At 40.9% G+C, this 24,755-nt stretch overlaps 1 protein-coding gene across 4 annotated transcripts in view; it reads left to right on the top strand.

The window, feature by feature from the left end:
* sema6e (sema domain, transmembrane domain (TM), and cytoplasmic domain, (semaphorin) 6E) overlaps positions 1-24,755 on the top strand; it is a 180,398-nt gene that overhangs the window by 121,394 nt on the left and 34,249 nt on the right. For all 4 annotated transcript variants that reach the window (XM_034145698.1, XM_034145695.1, XM_034145696.1 and 1 more), the window contains 8 exons: positions 2,499-2,621; positions 5,771-5,859; positions 7,018-7,235; positions 7,914-8,045; positions 8,685-8,840; positions 12,782-12,958; positions 15,680-15,817; positions 23,265-23,342. In XM_034145698.1, the coding sequence (XP_034001589.1) occupies positions 2,499-2,621; positions 5,771-5,859; positions 7,018-7,235; positions 7,914-8,045; positions 8,685-8,840; positions 12,782-12,958; positions 15,680-15,817; positions 23,265-23,342 (1,111 nt within the window). The remainder of the gene's footprint in view (positions 1-2,498; positions 2,622-5,770; positions 5,860-7,017; positions 7,236-7,913; positions 8,046-8,684; positions 8,841-12,781; positions 12,959-15,679; positions 15,818-23,264; positions 23,343-24,755) is intronic.

The raw sequence follows: 24,755 nt of genomic DNA, 5'->3' as shown, positions 1-24,755 counted from the left end.
AGTGTCCTCAATGTTCCCGTTTTATTAAGATTCCCACATTTCAATTCAATGTATTGACAAAAAGTTCAATAATCAAGTATAAGACAGAATGAAGATTTGAAATTGGGACACACTGATAAGCTAAACTAAGCTTGAGGAAAGGGGTCAAACACCAAACACAAAGTATTTAGATGATGTATTAGTAACATTAGAGACAGTTTAGACCACATGTGTCAAACTCAAGGCCCGGGGGACAAATCAGGCCCTTGGTGGATTTAATTTCGGCCTGCAGGATAATTTCTAATTACTATTAGATCTGGCCCGCCGGTATATTGCACACACACCTTCACTCCATCCTGAGGGTTTCCTCAGCTCAGAGCCTGACCCCAAACATTGATGAACTTGCACCCAAGATGAGATGCCAAGTATCTGGCTTGAACTAGCATCACAGAGTAGCACACTGAGTTTAATGGATGTTTCCTTCTGCACTTTTTTACTTGCGACAACAGGACATGTTTGGTTTTTTCTTTGAGGGGAATAGTTTTTTTGAAGCTGTTGTTGGCCTGTGGAGAAATGTAATCATAAGAAATGACTCTGCAGATAGAGCCATAAGAAATGAATGCAACTGATTATTTAATGTTGTTTTTATAGGCAATAATTTAAGCTTTGTTAGTTCCAGGTTTAATATGTGCAATAAGTTCATTTCAATAAGTTCTGCAATAAACATTGAACCAGTCCGGCCCTAGTACCGATGTTTTTATTTTGGCCCACTGTGTATTTGAGTTTGACACCCCTGGTTTAGACGCATTACAAGTAAAAAAAAAACACCTAAAACTAACCAAATACCAGGGGGTGACTTACCCTAACTACTACATGTTACAAACAAACTATCTCATCAGTCTTATTTATATTGGTTGGTTTTTAAACCGGTGTTTATTGACGTTAAAAAGGAAGTTTTCACCGGTAATTGTCACAATATGTGAGGGTGAATACAATTGTAAGTAATGCCTATCTGCCTTTCGAGAATCTTCCGGTGATGGTTTAGTGAAGAGAGCCAGTCAAACATTTTAAAATGTTAAAGGTCCTGAATGTCATAATTTAATCAAAAGTGTTTTTTATTTAAACACAAATCTTTTTTGTATTCTCTACGGAGGGGTTTAGACCTTACTAGTTATTACAGCATTGAGTTTGAGAGAAATTCTATATACGTCATATTTTTGCTAAACATTTCAAACTTCAGTGAACTTTTTTCAGTTTGACATTAATGCAGTTCGAATGCTTATTGATTTTAAACTACTTACATTTCTTCAAAATGATAATGTAGCTTTGACAGAGATGAATGCACACTTGATGTTCGCTGTGACTCGTTGCATTACTTATACAAGATTAAAAAGTCATTTTTGCATGTATTATTTTATGAGAACAGTTCTTTTTTTAAAGAAACCTTTGCATTGGTTGCCTAAAATATCTCTGATAAAAGGTCCTGTACATGCATTACCAATATTGTTGGGGTCATTAAATACTTATTTTCCCATTCAATATTGATATATATGCAGAAATCATAACTTATATTAAAGTATCCCACCCCTGAGTTGTCCATACACATCACGTCTTATTCATAGACCTGTGATCTCATTGATCTTCAGACATTTTGATAAATAAGTTTCAAAACGTATAAGAAAAATGTCAAGTTTCAAGGTAAGAATTTAACAAGGTCATGTCCAGGAAATAAATGAACATTACAATACCACAAAATAATAAGAAAGAGAATAAAATACATGTTGAAAATCACAATACAATTGATGTCATCATTTTTAAGAATAACCAAAAAACATAATCGCTTTACGCTGAAGTTAAGATTTTTGATAAGCTTTGGGTATTGCAATTTCACACGTGTACAAAAGTACAACTGATGAGTGCTATGTGAATGAATGTAAGCGATGTGATGAAAGTAGCTCTAATTTTTTCAAAGTAGCTCTCTGATCAAGAAAGGTTGGAGACCCCTTGTTTATACATATTACAAAAGTGGAAGAAGAAAATTACCTCTGAGAATGTTAAAAATAAATATATACTACTAAACTTAACTACATGTTAACTACAGCTACACCCTTCGTCATTTATCTGGGTGATTAAGTATGAGTGCTCACTTTTATCCCAGGCTGTAATCTGAAGTTGCCCCTCGATGGACTTTAATGTGCGGTTGGGTTTTCTGTACTAATGATAGCAGAGAGAAGCTGATACTGTGTGAACATGTCGGGGTCGAGTTCAGCGAGAGTGAAGGCAGAGCCAGACTCGCTCCTGCCAGGTTTCCACTGACATTTATGCAAAGTTCACACAGGGTGTTATTAAAAGTGACACTTTCTCCTACATCGGCTATCATCTGCCTCTTTCTAAAGGGCAGAATAAAAGTCACCTGTGACCAAAATAGACGCTTCAAAGAAGTGGGTTGTTCCTGGGTGTTATGATCCCTGACAATGTAATATCAAATCAGCTTTTTCTGTCTTTTTTTCTTATCTCAGGTGGTGATTTCTACTCGGCCACCATGACAGACTTCTTGGCGAGCGATGCAGTGATTTACCGAAGTCTTGGAGAAAGCAGCCCAGTGCTGCGTACCGTCAAGTACGACTCCAAATGGCTGAGAGGTGAGCGAACAGCATGTGAAAGAAGATATTATAATGTGCAGTGAGCCGCTCATTAATGTGAGAAGGATCCCGGAGCAAAGCTGCAAATAATCCCACCTGTTACACTGCTGCGTACTTAATAAACCAACAATATGACTCACGAAACTGACTTAAACAATGATTATATTGATTTAAAATGTGACAAAGAGATTACCGCAGCACTGAAAGAGGTTTTCTGTAACTGATCAAGTCTGTTCACATTTTATTTTCCATGAACCAGTCTTTAAACACCGCAAGAGCCCATACTGTGTTCCCTTTAGTGTTTACTTCCTGTCCGTCTTCTTCTGCTGTTCCCTTTAGTGTTTACTTCCTGTCCGTCTTCTTCTGCTGTTCCCTTTAGTGTTTACTTCCTGTCTGTCTTCTTCTGCTGTTCCCTTTAGTGTTTACTTCCTGTCTGTCTTCTCCTACGGTTCCCTTTAGTGTTTACTTCCTGACCGTCTTCTTCTGCTGTTCCCTTTAGTGTTTACTTCCTGTCTGTCTTCTTCTGCTGTTCCCTTTAGTGTTTACTTACTGTCTGTCTTCTTCTGCTGTTCCCTTTAGTGTTTACTTCCTGTCCGTCTTCTCCTACGGTTCCCTTTAGTGTGTACTTCCTGTCTGTCTTCTTCTGCTGTTCCCTTTAGTGTTTACTTCCTGTCTTCTTCTGCTGTTCCCTTTAGTGTTTACTTCCTGTCTGTCTTCTTCTGCTGTTCCCTTTAGTGTTTACTTCCTGACCGTCTTCTTCTGCTGTTCCCTTTAGTGTTTACTTCCTGTCTGTCTTCTTCTGCTGTTCCCTTTAGTGTTTACTTACTGTCTGTCTTCTTCTGCTGTTCCCTTTAGTGTTTACTTCCTGTCCGTCTTCTCCTACGGTTCCCTTTAGTGTGTACTTCCTGTCTGTCTTCTTCTGCTGTTCCCTTTAGTGTTTACTTCCTGACTGTCTTCTCCTACGGTTCCCTTTAGTGTTTACTTCCTGACTGTCTTCTTCTGATGTTCCCTTTAGTGTTTACTTCATGTCTGTCTTCTCCTACGGTTCCCTTTAGTGTTTACTTCCTGACCGTCTTCTTCTGCTGTTCCCTTTAGTGTTTACTTCCTGTCTGTCTTCTTCTGCTGTTCCCTTTAGTGTTTACTTCCTGTCTGTCTTCTTCTGATGTTCCCTTTAGTGTTTACTTCATGTCTGTCTTCTCCTACGGTTCCCTTTAGTGTTTACTTCCTGACCGTCTTCTTCTGCTGTTCCCTTTAGTGTTTACTTCCTGTCTGTCTTCTTCTGCTGTTCCCTTTAGTGTTTACTTCCTGTCTGTCTTCTTCTGCTGTTCCCTTTAGTGTTTACTTCCTCCATCAGCCATCATGGGTCAATGCACCCTCAGTATATAAAAATGAATTCTTAAAAAGTATTTTTATTGTGATTTCTCACTGTTTTTGGCCACAGCTGATGTTAAATGACTTCTCTCTGCGGACTAATATGACTTCATTGCCCTCAGTTCAGAGCGTTCTTAACAGCGGTCTACTATCTAGAAATAACAGAGCATTGAATATCCAAATTGACCAATCAGAATCAAGTATTCACCCATGCTGTGAAATAAAGTGTAACATTAGGTACATAGCATACAGTTGTGGCGGTTGAATACTGGGCGGCTTCTTATTTCTCTGATATATGAACCTGTCAAAGACTAAAGTTTGGTCGTGATTGCTTTTCCATTTTGAATCATATTCTCCAAGTCTGCAAAATGCCAGGATTCACTGCGCTCAGAGGATAACAAATCTCTTTTCAAATCTTTTCTCGTTCCTTGCCCTTTTGTAGTAATCATTCAGGCAGCAGCTTCTCGTTTCTCCTGGTACTCACCGTCGCAGATTGTATCAGAAGGAAGTGATTAACATTCATTTCAGAAGTTTCTTTGTTTTCTCCAAGCTGCTGTCTGTGCTCGGCCATCGATACATCGCTCTCGAACACCGCCGTGCAACAGGCTTGATTACGTCCCAGCACTTTCACCAAGGCTGTCATTTTCATTAGCTCATAATTATAGTAAATTGGTCCATTATTTCTTGATCAGTCAATCATCACACAAGAGTTACCTTCCTGGTCATCCTCATTTAAGGGAGCGTGTAGAACTATTTAATTTCCCATCCTATCAAGACATTAAATGTGTCTTTGTTCCTTCTCATGGAGCTACGTCAAGACGAGGGTAATGCAGTGATGATGTGTTTTTGTAGAAGGACCCAAAGTTAGCGTCATAGCACATAGCACAAAGTAAATGGGATTTCTCCATTGGATTTTGGAATATTGCACAAAATAAAACCTTTGTTAAAGATACTTTTATGAACATACATATATTGTTCATCAGGATAATCTCCACATATTAACACAATTTTTGTAATATTTGAAGTGTAAATGCAAAGGCAAGCAATACACTAACCTACATGTCACCACCGCTAAGCTAAAGGTGGCTAATCTTCTCTGTGATGACGTTTAGTAATTTCATTTAGAAACTCGTTAGCAACAGCTGTTTAAGACACCAGTAGGGTATTTATTGACGTAATTTAAAACGTGGAAAAGAAATTTAAAAATCTCTTCAGCTTGTGTTAACCACAGAACTTATTTCAAGCATCTGAATGCATACAAAAGAAAATGATTGACTTCGTGACGAGGGAAAGTGGAAGTGCTAACGCTAACTCGTTCCTGCACCACTCTATTGCTTCCATCAGACAAAAATAGCCTTTTGGTTTTTATGTTTGCTACTCAAGCACTTCAAATACATTTCTCAACCCACAAAATCTGATTGCAGATCTCAAAACAAACTGTAAGTTTTAGGTATTTTAGTCATGTGTACCGCCGGCTGAACTTCAGCTGTAGAAGTGACTGACTTTATCTTAGATATACAGGTGTTTTTATCAGCTCTGATCCACTACCAGCTCTGCTTTGTTATCTCTCTGATAGTACGTGTGTTTTCCTTATCTGTCTGCCCTTATATGTAAATGTACCATTTCTGAACGCTCTCTCCCTAAATTTCTCCTGAGCCCATTGTCCAAATTGAGCGTTTGTGTTTACCAGCTCCCCTAACCGCCTGCTCTTGATGCACACGTCAATCCCTGAATAAGTCCTCACAGATGTCACATGTTTTCTCTCCTGCCTCCCACAGAGCCCCATTTCCTGCACGCTATCGAGTATGGGAACTACGTGTACTTCTTCTTGAGTGAGATCGCAGTGGAGTACACCACTCTTGGCAAGGTGAGGCTTCAGACCAGACACTCTTGTGGTTTGTGGAGTCTGCATAATTGTTTGAGTGGAATGCAGTCAATCAACATCTCTTGCCACATGCTAACAATCACTTGTATTGTCTGCTAATTATTTCCTGTTCCTAAACATGATTGATATCTGTCAGCCGTACGCAGAGGTGGGAAGTAGTGGAGTACAAATACTTTGTTACTGTACTTAAGTAAATGTTTCTGGTATCAGTACTTTACTCCACTACTTATTTTTCTGACGACTTTTTACTTTGACTTCTTACATTTTGAACACAAATACCTGTACTTTCTACTTCTTACATTTTGAACACAAATACCTGTACTTTCTACTTCTTACATTTTGAACACAAATACCTGTACTTTCTACTTCTTACACTTTGAACACAAATACCTGTACTTTCTACTTCTTACATTTTAAACACAAATACCTGTACTTTCTACTTCTTACATTTTGAACACAAATACCTGTACTTTCTACTTCTTACATTTTAAACACAAATACCTGTACTTTCTACTTCTTACATTTTGAACACAAATACCTGTACTTTCTACTTCTTACATTTTGAACACAAATACCTGTACTTTCTACTTCTTACACTTTGAACACAAATACCTGTACTTTCTACTTCTTACATGTTGAACCCAAATACCTGTACTTTCTACTTCTTACATGTTGAACACAAATACCTGTACTTTCTACTTGTTACATTTTCCAAACAGGCTGGTTCCTTTAGTTTGAATGTGTGTTTGGTGGCGTGATCATTATTACTTAGAGTCATTGCGTGCCTATTGATTTGAACACGATCCGTGTATCCATCATTTCCTGGTCTTCTCTAAAGAAGAGGGACCAATGAAAATGTTGTCATGTTGCCGTTGTTCAGCATGGAAACATTCATTAGCTAACAATGACATTATTGTTCTATTAATATAAAGGGAGGTCAGGTACTCTTTAAAACAGCTGCTAGTTATGGGTACTTTTTACTGAAGTACATTTCAAAGCCCCTTCTTGAGTAAAGAAGTTTAGTCAGTACTTCTACTTTCACCAGAGTATTTTTAAACACGAGTATCTGTACCTCTACTTGAGGAAAGGATGTGTTTGCCATCTCTGGCAGTAATGCATCTTCCCCTCCTGTCCCCTCAGGTGGTTTTCTCCAGAGTCGCTCGTGTCTGTAAGAATGATAATGGTGGTTCCCCGAGGGTGCTGGAACGTTACTGGACGTCATTCCTCAAAGCCCGTCTGAACTGCTCCGTGCCGGGAGACTCCTTCTTCTACTTCGATGTTCTGCAGTCGCTGACAAACGTTCTGCAGATCAACCACCGGCCGGCCGTGCTGGGGGTCTTCACCACGCAGGCCAACAGGTTAGAAACATGTTGTTGTCTCTGCACAATGTCAGCTGTGGTTTGAGCATGTTCTGTTCTTTGGGAGAGATATACGAATAGCAAAGTCCTATCCAGCTATACATTTGTTATTTGTTAAGACTCAAACCCACCTGTTTCCTTTGCATCCTGGCAAACTAACACAAAAGAAATGTAGTACTTAGAAAATGTAAGTCAATACAGACTAATGCACCAGCACTAACAATGATATGGCTTATTTTGAAGGACATGTCATGCAGGTTTCTTGAAGATCTGAGTTTGTATTTCCTTGTTTATTGCATTTATTGTAAGTTTATTTGAATAATACATCTGCTACTGTAAATAAAATGTAATATAATGTAGACAAATATATACAAAATTAGTTGTTTTTCTAATCTATTCCTTGACATAAACACTCCACAAAAATGTAAAAATAAAGGGTTTTCTTCTTATGTTATAACTGTGCTTACAAGGTTACATATTGCTTTACAATCGATACAATTATTTAAGGCAAACGGTGGAAAAAAAGGCAAGATAAAAGCATGACAACAAGTATTTTCATGTACATGTTTTGCTATATGCTGAGCTCTCCTTAATACAAAAGACAGAAGCCACACCAGACTTTGACAGACCTTTGTCCCCATCTTTTCTAATGCCATCTCCCTCTCTGGTCTCTAACAGCATCACCGGCTCTGCAGTGTGCGCTTTCTACATGGACGACATCGAGAAGGCCTTCAGTGGCAAATTCAAAGAGCAGAGGAACAGCGAGACAGCGTGGACACCTGTTCCCGAGGATCAGGTCCCAAAACCAAGGTGAGAAAACACATCTTTAAATAACTAACTGTCACTTTCCAAGTACATGTAAAAAAAATGTCTGCCTTTAACAATGGCGTTTTTGCAGCTGCTGTTGTTCTGCACAAACATCTCAGAGCAAAAAACAACAAGCCGTGACACCTGTTCTTCCCTCCTGCGTGTCCCCAGAACCAAACAGATGCCAGTGTTTTCACATCTTTAGTCACTGCTGGTTGTTGGGGAAATATTTTCCTGGGCTTTAACTTTGACCCAGTTTGTCAGTTTGTGCTGCCCTCATTGATCTCAGACCTCAACCTTGGGCGATCTTTAATACGTTGTTATGCATGCTTCTTAGGTAACATTAAGCTGTCTTTTGTCTTAGGTCACAGGCTCATCCCACAGTGCAACACAATAAAACAGATAAAATAGTGCAAGTAAATACAGATAGATATTGCAAGAATAGCCTATATACAAGTAATATTGATATATATAAGTTGCAAACAGATGAATGTTATGGATGTTCTTTGAAAAGTTCAGGTGTTTAACAGTCTTATGGCCTGTGGGATGAAACTGTCCCTGAGTCTGGTGGTTTTAGACCTCATGCTGCAGATGCCAGTGTTTTCACATCTCACTGCTGACGGTTCATTCTCTGCGTTACAGACCTGGGTGCTGCGCTGGTGAGGGATCAGCCGCTGCCTACAAGTCGTCCACCACCTTCCCCGACGACACGCTGACCTTCATCAAGTCGTACCCGCTGATGGACGAGTCGGTGCCCTCGGTCAACGACAGACCCTACTTCACCCGCACCACCAGCAGGTACGATACAATAAGATACGATAATACTTGCATCACAGCAGCTCCATGTGTAACATCAACATAGACAAATATCAAGACGCAATACATGAAAAACAAACAACAACAATGTAACATAACAGCACGATCACTGAGAGAAAACATGCTCAAAGAGCCTTTTAGCGTGCACTTCATTCCTAGAGTTTAGAAAGTGTCGCACATTTTGCACACATCACATATTCGGCTTTGGACAAACAAACACTCCTCCGCCTCCTCCAGGCCTCCTGATCAGGATGCATTCACTTCCTTATCGAGCTGTGTTCAGATTCAAAGGTTGTACATATGCACAAAGCTGCACTGTAGAAATGGCAATGACATTCTTCTGACCTGAGCTCCTCCAACAATGCAACATATATAATACAATACAAAATCAAAAATAGTGCAAAAAGTCTATATACATTAGGGCTGTGCGATTATGGCAAAAATCATAATCACGATTATTTTGGTCAATAATTGATATCACGATTATTAAATACGATTATTCATGACTTTGAAAACATCCATTTATTGAACTTTTAAATACAAATAATAATTTGAGCAGTATCTTTTTAACTGTTGATTTCCCTGAACGTATAATTCAACTGAAAAACCAATACAAAAATAAATGATACATTTATATCTACATTTAAATAAATAATATCAAAATAATAAATACCAATAAACAAGATCAACAAATATTTTGGAGCGCACTTCAACAAGCTACTAAACATATATAAATATGATAAATACAAATAAATTAGATCAAATATGTTGCAGTGCACTGTCACAACCTAGCAAAGCAAAATAATTGTTTTTTTCGATTATGTTGTTTTCGTAATTGTGGCAGGCCAAAATCGTAATTGCGATTAAAATACGATTAATTGCACAGCCCTAATATACATGTCAATGGAATATGGGATATGTACAAGAACAGAATATGAAATTAAATAATGTAAATTAATACTAAATTAAATGCGGTTTATTGCGGTGATAACTATTTATATAAATTAGTATATTTAGTATATTATGTTGGGCTTGGTACCGTTTATAGCTTGGAATGAGCAATGTAAAGATGGCCGTTTACTTATACGGTATAAACGTTTTTTTTAAGAGAACATACTCTTCAGGCTTTCTCCTGTAAGGACTATTATTCAGGTATCATTTTCTATCTCTGAATAATACACCGGCAGGGTTTCCTCACTCGGGCTGTGATTGGTATCGATGAGTGAGCTCAGGTGGAACACACAACCATGTTCCTCATTAAGACCCATCGGATTTACTGAAACGCTCGATCTCTGCCAACGCCAGAGACCACACAAGGAGGGGGGGGGGCTTCCTCTAGTGCTGACGTGCGTGTGTGTGTGTGTGTGTGTGTGTGTGTGTGTGTGTGTGTGTGTGTGTGTGTGTGTGTGTGTGTGTGTGTGTGTGTGTGTGTGTGTGTGTGTGTGTGTGTGTGTGTGTGTGTGTGTGGTGTGTGTGTGTGTGTGTGTGTGTGTGTGTGTGTGTGTGTGTGTGTGTGTGTGTGTGGTGTGTGTGTGTGTGTGTGTGGTGTGTGTGTGGTGTGTGTGTGTGTGTGTGTGTGTGTGTGTGTGTGTGTGTGTGTGTGTGTGTGTGTGTGTGTGTGTGTGTGTGTGTGTGTGTGTGTGTGTGTGTGTGTGTGTGTGTGTGTGTGTGTGTGTGTGTGTGTGTGTGTGTGTGTGTGTGTGTGTGTGTGCTGATATCACACGATGTTGGGCTGAATGTAGAATCGTTGTCAAGTGTTGCAGACAGTGCTGCAGAGACTTCAGACATGTTTGTACATAGCAGATACACATCACATATTCAGACTAAGACACACACACACCTCCTGAAGCAGAGCCAGGCTGACAGCCAGCCACACATGGCAGCGGCTCCTCACTGGGGAAACATGTGCCGCCTCACATCTGGCTCCAAAAACATCACATCTGCCTCGCCTCTCCCCAGAGAGAAACCAGATAAATGAAATCTAACCAGAAGCACATCAGGCCGTCAGAGCAGGGACACACAGGCAGGTCCATGTGGGCAAACAGGGGGAGAGAGGGGGGAGAAGAGGAAGGAGAGAGAGGGAGAAGAGAGGGAGAGAAGACAGGGAGAGAGAGGGAGAAGAGAGGCTGAAGAGAGGCTGAGTGTCTCAATTTGAATACTCCCCATCGTACAGATTGTTCTAACTTCAGTATTAAGAGAACTTCAACAGAGGATTGTCGTCTTTATTTTAATTCAGAGGCATTAGGAAAGGGTTAGAGAGTCTTAAGTCTAAATGACCTGAAGCTCTAGGAACCCTGCAGTCATCACTCTGAGCTCTGATGCAACCGAACCTTTCACACTGTGCAATCCAGCATTCATATCCTATTAATACTAATTCAACATTGTGTTTATATTGTGACATGTACTCGAGGTCAAATGTGGACTTTTTACTTGAATTGTATTCCGTTGTATTGTATCTTATTTAGGCATGTATGGAGAAACTGTCACTAAACCCAAATCCCCCCGGCATATAAATAAAGTATTCTGATTTTGATTTATTTCAAATGTATAAAACAATAATACAAAATAATAATGAAATGAAACATGATCATTATTATACGATACAAACTCAAGCAGTGTCCAATTGATAAACACAAATAGTACTGACTCTAAATGATATAAAAACAATTGACATGTTAATGGTAACCTGCATGAGGCTGGTGTGAAGCAGGATATAAGCTATGTTGTATGGGGAGAATAAAAGCAGAGAAGAAGAGTAAAACCTCGTCACTCCGTCAACAAGGGTTAGGGTTCAGCTCTATAACCTAAAATAAAAGTGAGGGGGGGGATGTGGATGAATATGAAGCAGGGTTGGTGCTCCATCGTGTACATTTGTATTCAAAGCAGAACCATGTGGGTCAGGAAGGGTTTTTGTTTGATGCTTCCACGAACAGACCAGTCCTTACTCCTGTAAAGACAGAAGCTAGGTTCAAAGAGTGTGCAGCATATCCCTGTAAGTCCAGCTCAGAGGTAGCAGGTGTGTGGGAGGGGCATATATGGAGATAAGATGGAAAACTGTTCAATTGGACATTTTCATAAAGACAAGCAGAGAGAACTGGGGCTCAGAAAGAGACGTCGGTGAGTGGAGGAAAGTGGCTCCGCAGCAGGAAGGAGAGTCGATGCTCTGGCTGTGGGTGGAGGGGTGGATTTGGGGATGAATTAATGGATTACAGGATGTGGGCGATGGAGGGAAGATGGTAGATGAAGTGATTGATTGCACGCTGATGCTTAATACAATGAGCTCAGTACTCAGCCCACATGTTTGTTTTGTTTATCATGGGGAACCAACACATGTGGCGTTGTTTGCCCACTATCCGTTACGCCATCTTGAAGGAACGTTCATTTTAGAAAATACACGCTTCAAAGATCCCCTTTCCCACTCCACATCCCCCCCAACTGTTCCCTAAATATTATAGATAATGGTGGTTTGTGCAAAATGTGGTAAATGCAACATATGTGTAAATATCCGACTGAAGTGTTGTGTTGTTGCAGACATACCTGGGCCGACTAATTGTATTCAACAGACTTTTAAGAATCCATGTTTGTGACCGATCCTCTTTAAAAAAAAATCACATCAGGATCATTTTTATATATGTCTTCCAAAATGCTCATTTCCTCTTATGTCACAAATGATATCACAATTGCAAAATCAGTCAAAAATAATTGCGATTACTAGGTAAACACGAGAAAGTGTTGCACATTTTGCACACATCACATATTCGGCTTTGGACAAACAAACACTCCTCCGCCTCCTCCAGGCCTATGTCACAAATGATATCACAATTGCAAAATCAGTCAAAAATAATTGCGATCTTCAACTTCTTCTACAAAACTGTTTTATTTAATAAAAGCCTTTGTTTCTGTGTCTCTCTTTTTAAATCCAGGTTCAAGTTGACCCAGATCGCGGTGGACACGTCCGCGGGGCCCAATAAGAACCACACGGTGGTGTTTCTGGGCTCAGACAACGGGCACGTGCTGAAGATCCTGGCGAGCACCGAGGGGGCCAACGCCTCCTTCAGCTCCCAGCTGCTGGAGGACATCGACGTGTACAACCCCAGCAAGTCAGTCGGATTTATTTACACGTTGATATTTGTGTTTGTCGGTCCTGTTTGAAGCCCTTCCCTTATTTTTAGAATTGTCTTTTATTAGGACCGTGGCTCGTAAATGGTAGGATTGTGATGTTTTTGTACAAATGATTATATCCCTGAGCTACCTCTTAGGATACTACATTTTGAGTATCCTAAGTCTTGGCCCCAATACTGACAAATCTGCAGTTAAATGGCTTTAAATTTGCCATTAAACTATTGATGGAGGACATCGACGTGTACAACCCCAGCAAGTCAGTCTGATTTATCTACACGTTGATATTTCTCTGTGTCGGTCCTGTTTAAAGCCCTTCAAGCCGTTCTTAATTGTTTTTCTTTTATTAGGGCCCTGTCATGGAACCCGAAACCTTAGACACTCAAGATTTAACCAAATATATAACAAAATAGAAACACAGACACACTGCTGATTGAAGGAATGATGATTGTTGTACAACAGTATAAGAGCCAGAATACTTGCGTCAAGTCCGCTAAAAGTCTGTCTAAAGAATAACCGAATCTCACAGGTTTCATACACTTCTTTTTAGTTTACACAGCACTATACCTTTGGACCTTTTACAATCACATGTTACAAGACCCTATGCTCAATAACACGCTGTAGACAGACATGTGCACATTCATGGTCTCTTTAAATAAACTAAATTGATGAAACTCACTAGCATGACTTACAACACGTGATCATATAATATAGATTATTTCAACAGGGCCCTAGCTCGAAAATACTAGGATCTTATTGTTTTTGTACAAATTACTCCAAGTAGGGAATGAGTCCTTACCCCAAGTGAAGGAGTTCAAGTATCTCGGGGTCTTGTTCTCGAGTGAGGGAACAATGGAGCGTGAGATGGGCCGGAGCATCGGAGCAGCGGGAGCGGTACTAGAGTCGCTTTACCGCTGTGACGAAAAGAGAGCTGAGCCAGAAGGCAAAGCTCTCTGTCTACCGGTCCATTTCCGTTCCTACCCTCACCCTATGGTCATGAAGGATGGGTCGTGACCGAAAGAACGAGATCGCGGATACAAGCGGCCGAGATGGGTTTTCTCCGCAGGGTGGCTGGCGTCTCCCTTAGAGATAAGGTGAGAAGTTCAGTCATCCGGGAGGGACTCGGAGTTGAACCTCTCCTCGTTCGCGTCGAAAGGAGCCGGTTGAGGTGGTTCGGGCACCTAGTAAGGATGGGAGGAGACCGAGGGGTAGACCTAGGACCAGGTGGAGGGATTATATCTCTTGGTTGGCCTGGGAGCGCCTTGGGACCCCCAGTCAGAGCTGGTTGATGTGGCCAGGGAAAGGAACGTTTGGGGCTCTCTGCTGGAACCGCTACCCCCGCGACCCGACCACGGATAAGCGGGAGAAGATGGATGGATGGATTATATCCCTGAGCTATCTCTTGGGATACCACATTTTGTATATCCTAAGTTTTGGCCCAAAACTGACAAATCTGCAGTAAAAGGGCTTGAAAGTTGCCATTGAACTATTGAATGTCAGGCCAGTAGTCTTAAAGATGCTCCAATGTGACTAAATTTCGTACGCACAATGCTCTATTAATTGCGGACATATTTCTAATTGGCTTTCAGTAGCCTAACCCCCCCGGTAGTGATATATTTCAATAAAGGCCACCAGTACATTAAGATCTATTACTCTGCTAAGTGAGCTATATTTTTTACTACTTTACGAACTCCTCCGAATTGGTGAGGCTTCAGCTCGTTTCAGTATTTGTCCTTCACTTCTAATCTTTTTCTCTGTTCCTTTCTCTCTCCGTCTCTCCTCTGTGTCTCGCCCTGCCCACCCACTCGTTGGTGTGTTGTAACACTTTGCATCACCCTGTTCAGCTGCAGGGGACGCTTCTTTCTCCGTGTCTTCTTTTGTTTTCTGTCAGCACAGCTTGAAGAGTCTATCTGCATAGAGTTTTGTTTCACAGTCGGCTTTCTGTAGCATTTTCAAACCGTGCCAGTCGTCTGCAGTGCCGATTTAAAGGGGACCTATCATGCAAAATGCACTTTTTGATGTCTTTTATACATAAATGTGTGTCCCCGATGAGCCAGGGAACTCACAAAGTGTCAGAAAATAAAACCCTCTCTCTTTTCCTCCCTTCCAACATCTCTAAAAACGGGGGTACAACGGAGCTGATCCAGATTTGCGTCCGATATGAATTCATATCGGAAATGTGGACCCACGGCACTATCAGAAAGTTGCTATCAGAAACATTGCGCGACGTGTTTTGGACGTAATATGGTCTTTGTTTACATTAGCAAGCATCGCTAGCACTCAGAGCTAACCTGTACTGGAGAGAGCATGTCTGTGAAGAAGCAGGAAATAAAAAAAGGAACTCACCTTGTGATAAACCCGCAAGAGAGAAAGCCTTTGAGCTCCATACTGTTTCAGAAATAATCCTTGAAGTGGTTTGGAACATGATATGGCATTTAATCAGTGTGCTCAAAAGGGGGCGGGGCCAGCAGAGAATCAGCCATTCTCTAACAGGCCTGAAATAGAGAGTTATGAAGGATCTCTAAAATGCATCATCTGTTTGGTATTTTGAGCAAAACACATCATAGACATGTTTTTTAAATATTTGTATATATCTGATACCCATAATATATGCCTAAAATTAGCATGATAGGAGACCTTTAAAAAAAAAAACGTAACTAAATGTAAGAGATGCCTGATGCTGACCTGATTCTGTGTTCTAGGTGTAACGTGCAGGGGGAGGACCGGAGGGTTCTGGGTCTGGAGCTGGACCGGGATCATCACGCCTTGTTCGTGGCGTTCTCCAGCTGCGTGATCCGCGTGCCGCTCAGCCGCTGCTCCGACTACACCACCTGCAAGAAGTGAGTCACCTGTACACACAGTGGGGGGGGGGGGGGGTGTTATACCTGTGTGGAGAAACAATTAGCTGAATAATCAGTCAGTTGATTAGCAAATGAACACCTCTGAGTCTGCTGGAAAACTGTGGATTGCCACTTCAGGCTGAAAGTTTGTCACCTGGGTTTATAATCAACAGGTTTTTGGCTTAATGTGTTAAATAGTCCTTGGTTTCACTTCCATCCTTGATTATTAATTACATGAGATGAGTTGTTTTGTTTTTTGTGTTTATGTGGCTATAGTGTGTAAATGAGGGTGGACCCCAGGTAGAATAGCCAATGCTAAAGCTAGTGCTAATGTGGATCCTAATAAAGACAAAAACACAGGGACTTTTTTGGTGAAGAAGGTAACATACATGTACTGTAAGAGTAGAGATTCTAATATACAACGTTTGACATGATTTGCCACATCCCGTTTATTAGCGTATACCGGACTGGAGTGTATCCTCTAATTAGCACCCTCATGTACTGAACACATTTTGAATTGAATTGTGTCCCGAAGAATCTAAACCACATCATGAGATACCGTAATATCCACACTGAATCGGGGTCTTGAGGTCATGAACTCTCTTAGAGATCCACAGTTTGGCTGGCTCACCTTTAGAGATAACAGGAGGAACTCGTGAAGAAGCTAGAAGCAAAACCTCTGCTAAAAGGACAAAAGGAGTTACTTGAGGTAACTTAGGGGACCCCGAGGCAATGCCATAAACACACTGGAGGTATTATACCCACCATGTGGCCTGGGAACGTCTCGGATCCCCTAGGAAGAGCTGGAGGAGGTTTTCGTTATCTTACATGGACCCTGATAAGCGTCAGTTCAAAAGCAGTCCAGAACTTGAGTTGGGAGATTTCCTCTACAGATAAAACTAATCATAAGCTGGAGAAATGCATCAGTTGGGGTCCTTTTTAAAACCACTAGTGGTACATAAGAGTGCACTTGTCTTCATGTAATAACATTGGTCGATTTAAATGGGCCATTTTTTCACCAATAGAGAAAAAAGGACCTTTGTAAATTGTTCAGGTGTGAACAAAGAGCAATAGCACTCAAACAAAACATGTCAAATACTTTATAACGTTTCAAAAGGGGTCTGAATCCTGAGAATCCAGGAGTCCTCGCTGTGTACCAGGAAGAACACTTACACTGCGGGTAACTCAAGAAAAGGAGAATCCATTTCCTCGGCACATACCAATTTAAGAAATGTGTCCGCTACTCATGCTGTTAGAGGCTTTTGGACAAAAGCTGTTCCAAATAGCAGATGGTGTGCTATTATTTACTTTACCTATACTTTACCCTGAAAGCACTCAGAGGTCATTAGTGTCGTTGGCATGTACTGTAAGTGAGAGTAAGATTAAACTGAGCAGCAGGAAAATACAGGATGGAAAGAAAGGCTGTTTCTTTATAAGCTGATTCCTGCCTGAACTTGAAGATTTGAACGCATGTGATCGCATCTATTCATAAGATGCAATAAGAGTGCTTTTAGTGTGACATTTTAGAAAGGTAATCATTTCCTATCCTTAGGATTTACAGTTAGCAGTAACTGGTACAGTCAGAATCAGAAATTCATTATTCATTTATTGAAACGTAGCAGCGAATAATAACACTATTACTTTTTAAAGCAGAATAAATGAGACATTATTGTGTTATTGCACATTAACACAGCTGGCTCCTTCGTCTCAAATGCCAGAAGGTGTTTTCCCTCTTAAATCAGGTTACACAGGAAATCAGTGATCATGTGTGCATACACTTGCTTATTCATGCAGCAGGTTAGTAATCACATTACTCCCCTACCCTCCCTCTTATTTAGTAGTAGTAGTAGTAGTAGTAGTAGTAGTAGTAGTAGTAGTAGTAGTAGTAGTAGTAGTAGTAGTAGTAGTAGTAGTAGTAGTAGTAGTAGTAGTAGTAGTAGTAGTAGTAGTAGTAGTAGTAGTAGTAGTAGTAGTAGTAGTAGTAGTAGTAGTAGTAGTAGTAGTAGTAGTAGTAGTAGTAGTAGTAGTAGTAGTAGTAGTAGTAGTAGTAGTAGTAGTAGTAGTAGTAGTAGTAGTAGTAGTAGTAGTAGTAGTAGTAGTAGTAGTAGTAGTAGTAGACTTAGACTTAGACTTAGACTTAGACTTCTAATGTCAGTTTAAGTCTGACTTTGGATGAAAGTATTTTGTGTATAAGGACACATCACTGCACCCAATAAAGTTTTTTTTTATGTACATGTCAAAGGTTAGAAACCCGGATACACATGGCAAAGAAATCATCTTTCTCCATGAGAACTTTTTTTTTTGTATCTGACCCCTGACCCCGGTCTTTGGGAACAGGTTTCTCATTTCATCGTCAACTTATCACCCCATAAACACAGTGGCCATAGGTCGGTGTGTGGAGTGAACTCTGTAAATGATACAAAACAGAACCTTTAAAGTGCTGCTGTCAAGGATCTGTCGGTGCTTTTAGCTACACTTTATGAGCAGAACTCTCTTTGTGTGTAGCCTTTTGTTTTGTCAGGCGTTGTTTTACTTGATGTACTCGCTCCCCAGCTTTGCGATCTATTTTTGGGGCAGTGAGGAATGTTGGCCCCCTTGTATCTCCCCCCTTTTTTCCCCTCAAACCCTCTCAACCCAGAGGAAGGATTTCTCCCCGGCTTCACCAGGGAATACATTTACCCCCATAGCATGCTAAGCCCTCATTGCAAAGGCCTGGAGAAGCTCTCAACATCGTTTAGTCATAAATTGGATCCAGCTGATTGGCTGGGAGCCAGCAATGGTGGCTGCTGAGTTTCTTTTCTGAGCGATGGAGAAGAGGGAAAGAAGAATAACAGATAGGGCCAGTCCTACTTGAGCGCACGGACCGAATACATCCCTAAAATCCTTCCTAGAGACTAGAGCCTCAGTGCACCTCATCCTGGGATTAGGGGCCCCCTCAGCAGTGGGCGGGGGGTCAGGTTTCAGCTCCATATCCTCCTTTACCACTCCAATGAATCCGTCTGCCTCCATTTTCTCTCCGTCTCGGTTGTGTTTCTCCCTCCCTCACTGTAGCCTGCACCATCACTCGCGGCCCCGCTGCCAATATTAGGTTTCAGCGGCGGAGAGGAACTGTAGGAAATGGGAGTTTTAATAATGAAATACAATAAAAGGGCAAAAGAGGCCCCCGAACCCTGAGAGTCTGTAGATCCAGGGATTTTCTACTCCAGTGGATATTTCCTTTTATATGAACAGTTTTAACAGTGACCGTTCTTAGAAAAATATCACATTTACTATTCTCTGTTTTGCGATATGAATTGATCGTATTAACTTCATCAAGACAATTATATTATTAGTTATTTACTCCTTTTAAAGAAGGGTTTTCCCTAAGAGGTGTTGATCAAAGATGGAAAACGTTTTGACTCTTGGTGGTGTGTACTGTACCTTTAAGAGGTCTCTCACGCCATGAATGACTTTATTCTGAGAAACGTTGTTCCAGCCTCATGTTAGCAGTCTGCAGCTACGTCAATCGCCTGCCCCTACTTACCTCTATGTCTGTTTTCTGATTGAGTGAATAACATGCTGGTTGTACTTCCATCTGTTTACTTCCTCCATTCAGGGCAGTCTGCATTAACCATTATCAGTAGCCATTAGTCACAAGCCCAGCAGAATCACAACATAATGTACTTTCCCTCCACTTTGAGAGCCTCACATGTCAGACTTGTTGATATAAACTCTTCCACTGATCTGCTGTCAGCCCCTCTGCCTCACGTTTAACTCACTGCACCCTGAAATGAGCAGCGTGATCCGATTGGCCCTCGTCCTGCCTCTTTATAATTGTGAAATATCACTGGAGTTAACTATATTTTTCACCCAGCAGCAGCAGCAGCGACATAATGAGTACAAAGTATGCAGTGACAATAGACTGACAACAAACAACAGTGATGTTTCCCTGCTGCCAATCTGAAGCCCCTTTTAGAGATGAGTATCGCTGAATAACGCCATCAGAGGTGAAAGTAAACAAAAATAAAAAATTCTGAAAAACATCCGCAGAGCGCTGGTGGTCATGTCAAACCTTCACGACAGTCACAGATGTTTTAATGAGGACTCCTGTGGCCTGTTTCAAATATCTAAAAGTATTTACAAGTATCTAAAGTGAGTGCAGGTGTCACACCATCTTCACCTTCAGCCTGTAAACATCACAGAGGAATCCCACTGAGAGCTCTTCAGTGTGTTCGCCCCTTCAGACTGAAGGGAAATCAACAGAGAGTCGCTTCCCCCGTCCTACACCTGCAGAATAAATGGATGCGTCCTCAAAGCCCTCTGCACACACTATATGTTTTTAATTATCCTTTTCAATTAGTGTTCATGGAAATGTAGAGAAAACCAATAACAAAACACCGTATCTGGAGATGCCATAGAGATATGTAACTCATTAACACAGAGGTTACACAAATTAAACGAAACACGTGATTCAGAGCACTTGTCAAGAAGACATCAAAGTTAGTAAGTAAACAAGTCTTTTCAGGCATTTCCACAAACAATTCATGCTGTTGTTTCTGTAAAGAAGACCGTCTCTGTAATAATGCAAACAAGTCTGCAGCTCATACAGATTTAGTGAAGATCATAAAGTTTGTTTTTTGTCTAGACTGTCAAGAGGTGTTTGTTTAACTCAACAACAGCTCAGTGAATATCCTGTGAGGCGTCTGCAAGCCCCGGTTGATTTTTAGATGATAAGTATCCTAGTGAAGTCGTCATTATTCCGAGTTAAAGCCCTGATCTATTTTCACAAGGTGTCAGTGTCCCTTAACCTGCCCAAATACTATGAATACAATGAGTTAAGTGAATACCTACAAACACATACTGAAAGCGTTATGATACGTTATTCTAATCATACTCCTGAACTACAGCAGTGACTGGAGTTTCTGTTGGGTTCACACTCTGAATATTGCTCATATTTCTTCAACTAACTCCCGTCGCTCAGTATCGACACCTCTCAGCATGCATGAGAAATGGAAATCCAAACTTCAGAGTGAAACACAAACTCTCCTTTGATCAGCAGACACTACTTTCTGTCTGTCACAGCATCGCAGTGTGACAGAGCACCTGGAGGTGTTCAAATGTATCTCGCCATCGTGTGTGTGACACTGCATAGCTTCAATACATTATTCATACACTAGCCATAAGGTCTACATGCTTCTCCCTCTCCCCATGCCTTCTCTCCTCTCCATCACCTCTGTCCTCTGCAGTTACATGACAGGGAGAAAAGGCTCCGCACTGAAGCACTATGGGAAAATAGGCCAGGCGTGTCCGGCTGTGGTTTCAGGGACAGACAGAATCATTTGTTCGCTGTTCTCATATTTGCAGTTTATATACGACATGAGTCTGTGCGTGTCCCTCGTCCCTCTTTTAAACTTCAGGCCTCTCATATTCTGTCATGCTATGATGAACAGATAGGTGCGTTTGTTTCGCCTGCGGCCACGGTGTGTCGGGAACATCCATTAGCTGCCGAGGGGAGAAGGGATTCATCCAGCTACCGAGGCCGCGGATCATAACTTCCAGCTGTCGCTTAGCTCACATCCCGGGAATAACACGGACTCACTGGAGAACAGAGGATGGAAGTAGGGGAGTACAAATACTCCGTTACTGTACTTACATTGTTCTGGTATCAGTACTTTACTCCACGACTTATTTTTCTGACGACTTTTAACTTTTACTTCTTACATTTTGAACACAAATACCTGTACTTTCTACTTCTCACATGTTGAACACTAATACCTGTACTTTCTACTTCTTACATTTTGAACACAAATACCTGTACTTTCTACTTCTTACATGTTGAACCCAAATACCTGTACTTTCTACTTCTTACATGTTGAACCCAAATACCTGTACTTTCTACTTCTCACATGTTGAACACTAATACCTGTACTTTCTACTTCTTACATGTTGAACACAAATACCTGTACTTTCTACTTCTTACATTTTGAACACAAATACCTGAACTTTCTACTTCTTACATTTTGAACACAAATACCTGTACTTTCTACTTCTTACATGTTGAACACAAATACCTGTACTTTCTACTTCTTACATTTTGAACACAAATACCTGTACTTTCTACTTCTTACATGTTGAACACAAATACCTGTACTTTCTACTTCTTACATTTTGAACACAAATACCTGTACTTTCTACTTCTTACATTTTGAACTCAAATACCTGTACTTTCTACTTCTTACATGTTGAACTCAAATACCTGTACTTTCTACTTCTCTCATTTTCCAAACAGGCTGGTTCCTTTAGTTTGAATGTGTGTTTGGTGGCGTGATCATTATTATTTAGAGTCATTGCGTGCCTATTGATTTGAACACGATCCGTGTATCCATCATTTCCTGGTCTTCTCTAAAGAAGAGGGACCAATGAAAACGTTGTCATGTTGCCGTTGTTCAGCATGGAAACATTCATTAGCTAACAATGACATTATTGTTCTATTAATATAAAGGGAGGTCAGGTACTCTTTAAAACAGCTGCTAGTTATGGGTACTTTTTACTTAAGTACATTTCAAAGCCCTCTTTACTTTTACTTGAGTAAAGAAGGTTAGTCAGTACTTCTACTTTTACCAGAGTATTTTTAAACACGAGTATCTGTACTTCTACTTGAGTAAAGGATGTGTGTACTGTTGCCCTCTCTGCTGGAGAAGGTCTCAACAAAGAAGCTAGACAAGAAAATAGGTGGTTAAATACTGAAGAAGTCTTTTGTCGTTCACAAATTGTACATTATTTCTATACAAAACAAGGTATTTGCATTCAGTCGGAAAACGAAAAGTCCTCAGTATAAAGAAAACTAATCTCTTTTGTGATCGTCTGCATTTGTTCTGAAGAAGACCGTATGATTGGGAGATGTATTGTCAATGAAAAAAACAACGAATTGCATTTTGTATTCACACATAAAGGCACTGCTGAGCGGACACTGTGTGGTTCACGTTATAAAAAGCCAACCATGTGTTCCCATCCATTGATCCCAAGATGTAGCTGTACTGTTTTTAGATCAGCACACTCTGTAAACAAATCCATTAATTAGCATGAGAACAAAAGGACTGGAGTTGCATGAAGAGTCACGGCTAAGATGTAAAGATTTATGCTGCCATAATAACGCTTTTGTTTTGACACTCGGAGATGCTGAATGATAACTATTTTCATCACGCCTAATGAAAATGAAACTGCAGCAATTTTATCTCCGATTTAATGAGTGGGGGTGTTTCTGTGACTTCTGTCTCTGCCACATGTTCAATCTAATGGCTTTGGAAGAAACTACACACACACACACACACACACACACACACACACACACACACACACACACACACACACACACACACACACACACACACACACACACACACACACACACACTAATCTCCGCAATTACCTCCATCACTGACTGTGTGTCTGTCTGTCTCTCGTGCAGAAGCTGTCTGTCTTCGCGGGACCCTTACTGCGTTTGGCTTAAGTCAGGAAGCTGTGCCACCGTCTCACCTGGATTCAAGTAAGTCTCTCTCACACACACGCCCACACGCACACACGCAGAATGAGTCACTAATGGCACAATTTGTACTTATTATAGGGTGCAGTGTGAGTGCATTCTGTGAAAGCTGCAGTGCTGTCCCTATCTTCCTCTTAAGTGCATGCTCAAATAATGGATTGTCTGTTTTAAGGATGATTTAAAGTTATGAGAAAGCTACAAAAATAATTGCAATTTATCTCAATTACATACATTGCTATACCCTTTATTTTAAACTGTCACACATGGTCCAAAGAGCTGTGTCGGTGGCTTGTAGCTGAACTGTAGTTTATTTCAGGTGTTCTTTGCATTTGTGTACACGTTGCACTGGGGACAATATGCAGCCACCGTTTCTCCTGCTGCTCTTTCAAAGTGAAAGAGCTCGGTGTATCAGGTAGAAAAACTCTGCAACAGAAGAATATGCTGAATGTTTTTAGGGCTCAGTGAAAGGTGAATCAAGTCAGAAAGTGTGTCTGACAGCTGACAGCTACAGTCCCAGTTTACTCAGTCTGTCAACACAAACTCCCCCAAAACTTTATTTTGCATTCTTGTGGAGATGTGGAGTGTTTAAAGATAACGGATGTATAAAATATGAATGAAATAATGCTCAATACATGCAGAATATTCCCATTGTTGGAAGGGAGCACAACTGGAACATCCTACAGGTAGTTTCAAAGGACAGTTGGAGAGAACATACAGTAAAATATACACAGGATACTATCATTGCACTGGCGAATAATAGGTGGAAATGTTATCTGATGTGGCTGCTAGTTTTTTATCACATGCTTTTACTTCACTCGCTGGGTTGTGGTCTGAAGTGCAGCGAGCTTCAAACTTTCATTAACAGTTCAGCAGGCCTTTTCTGCCTGATGTGATTCAGTGTGGATTGCCCCTTTAACAGAAGGTTAATGGGTCTCCAATCACAGACCTCCGCTGGACTGAATGGAGCAGATTTGCTTTCTAATCAAACACTCCAGCAGGAGGCCTGGACTTGAATTCTTCTCCGGACAAAAGTCAGACTAATTAGCGAGTTCAGCCACCCTGGTGTTCTGCTCTGAAATCACACGGGCGCACAGAGCTATATAAAGACATGATTAGTTCTCTCACTCACAGCGGACACATTTGTAACTTAGTCAATAACGTGTGGCCGAGCAGCCGCAGAAGCAATCATTTTCCGATCTCCTCGATTGTTCAGCGACGTGCACATCAACCGGACCAGCATGCACCTCTGCGGCGATGTACTCGTGATAATCAATACTTAATCTGAAATCAGAGAAGTGAGCAACAACAACATGATGAATACCAGACCAGCAGTTTTAACTAAAACACTCTGCTGTTCCCTCTTGAGACCAGAACCATGTATCCAATTATGTTTATCCACAAGTGGCCCACGTGTAT

This window comes from Trematomus bernacchii, unplaced genomic scaffold (assembly GCF_902827165.1).
Source record: "Trematomus bernacchii unplaced genomic scaffold, fTreBer1.1, whole genome shotgun sequence".
Lineage (NCBI taxonomy): Eukaryota > Metazoa > Chordata > Actinopteri > Perciformes > Nototheniidae > Trematomus > Trematomus bernacchii.
Note: the sequence above shows the minus strand (reverse complement) of the source record. Positions and strands in the feature narration are given on the sequence as shown.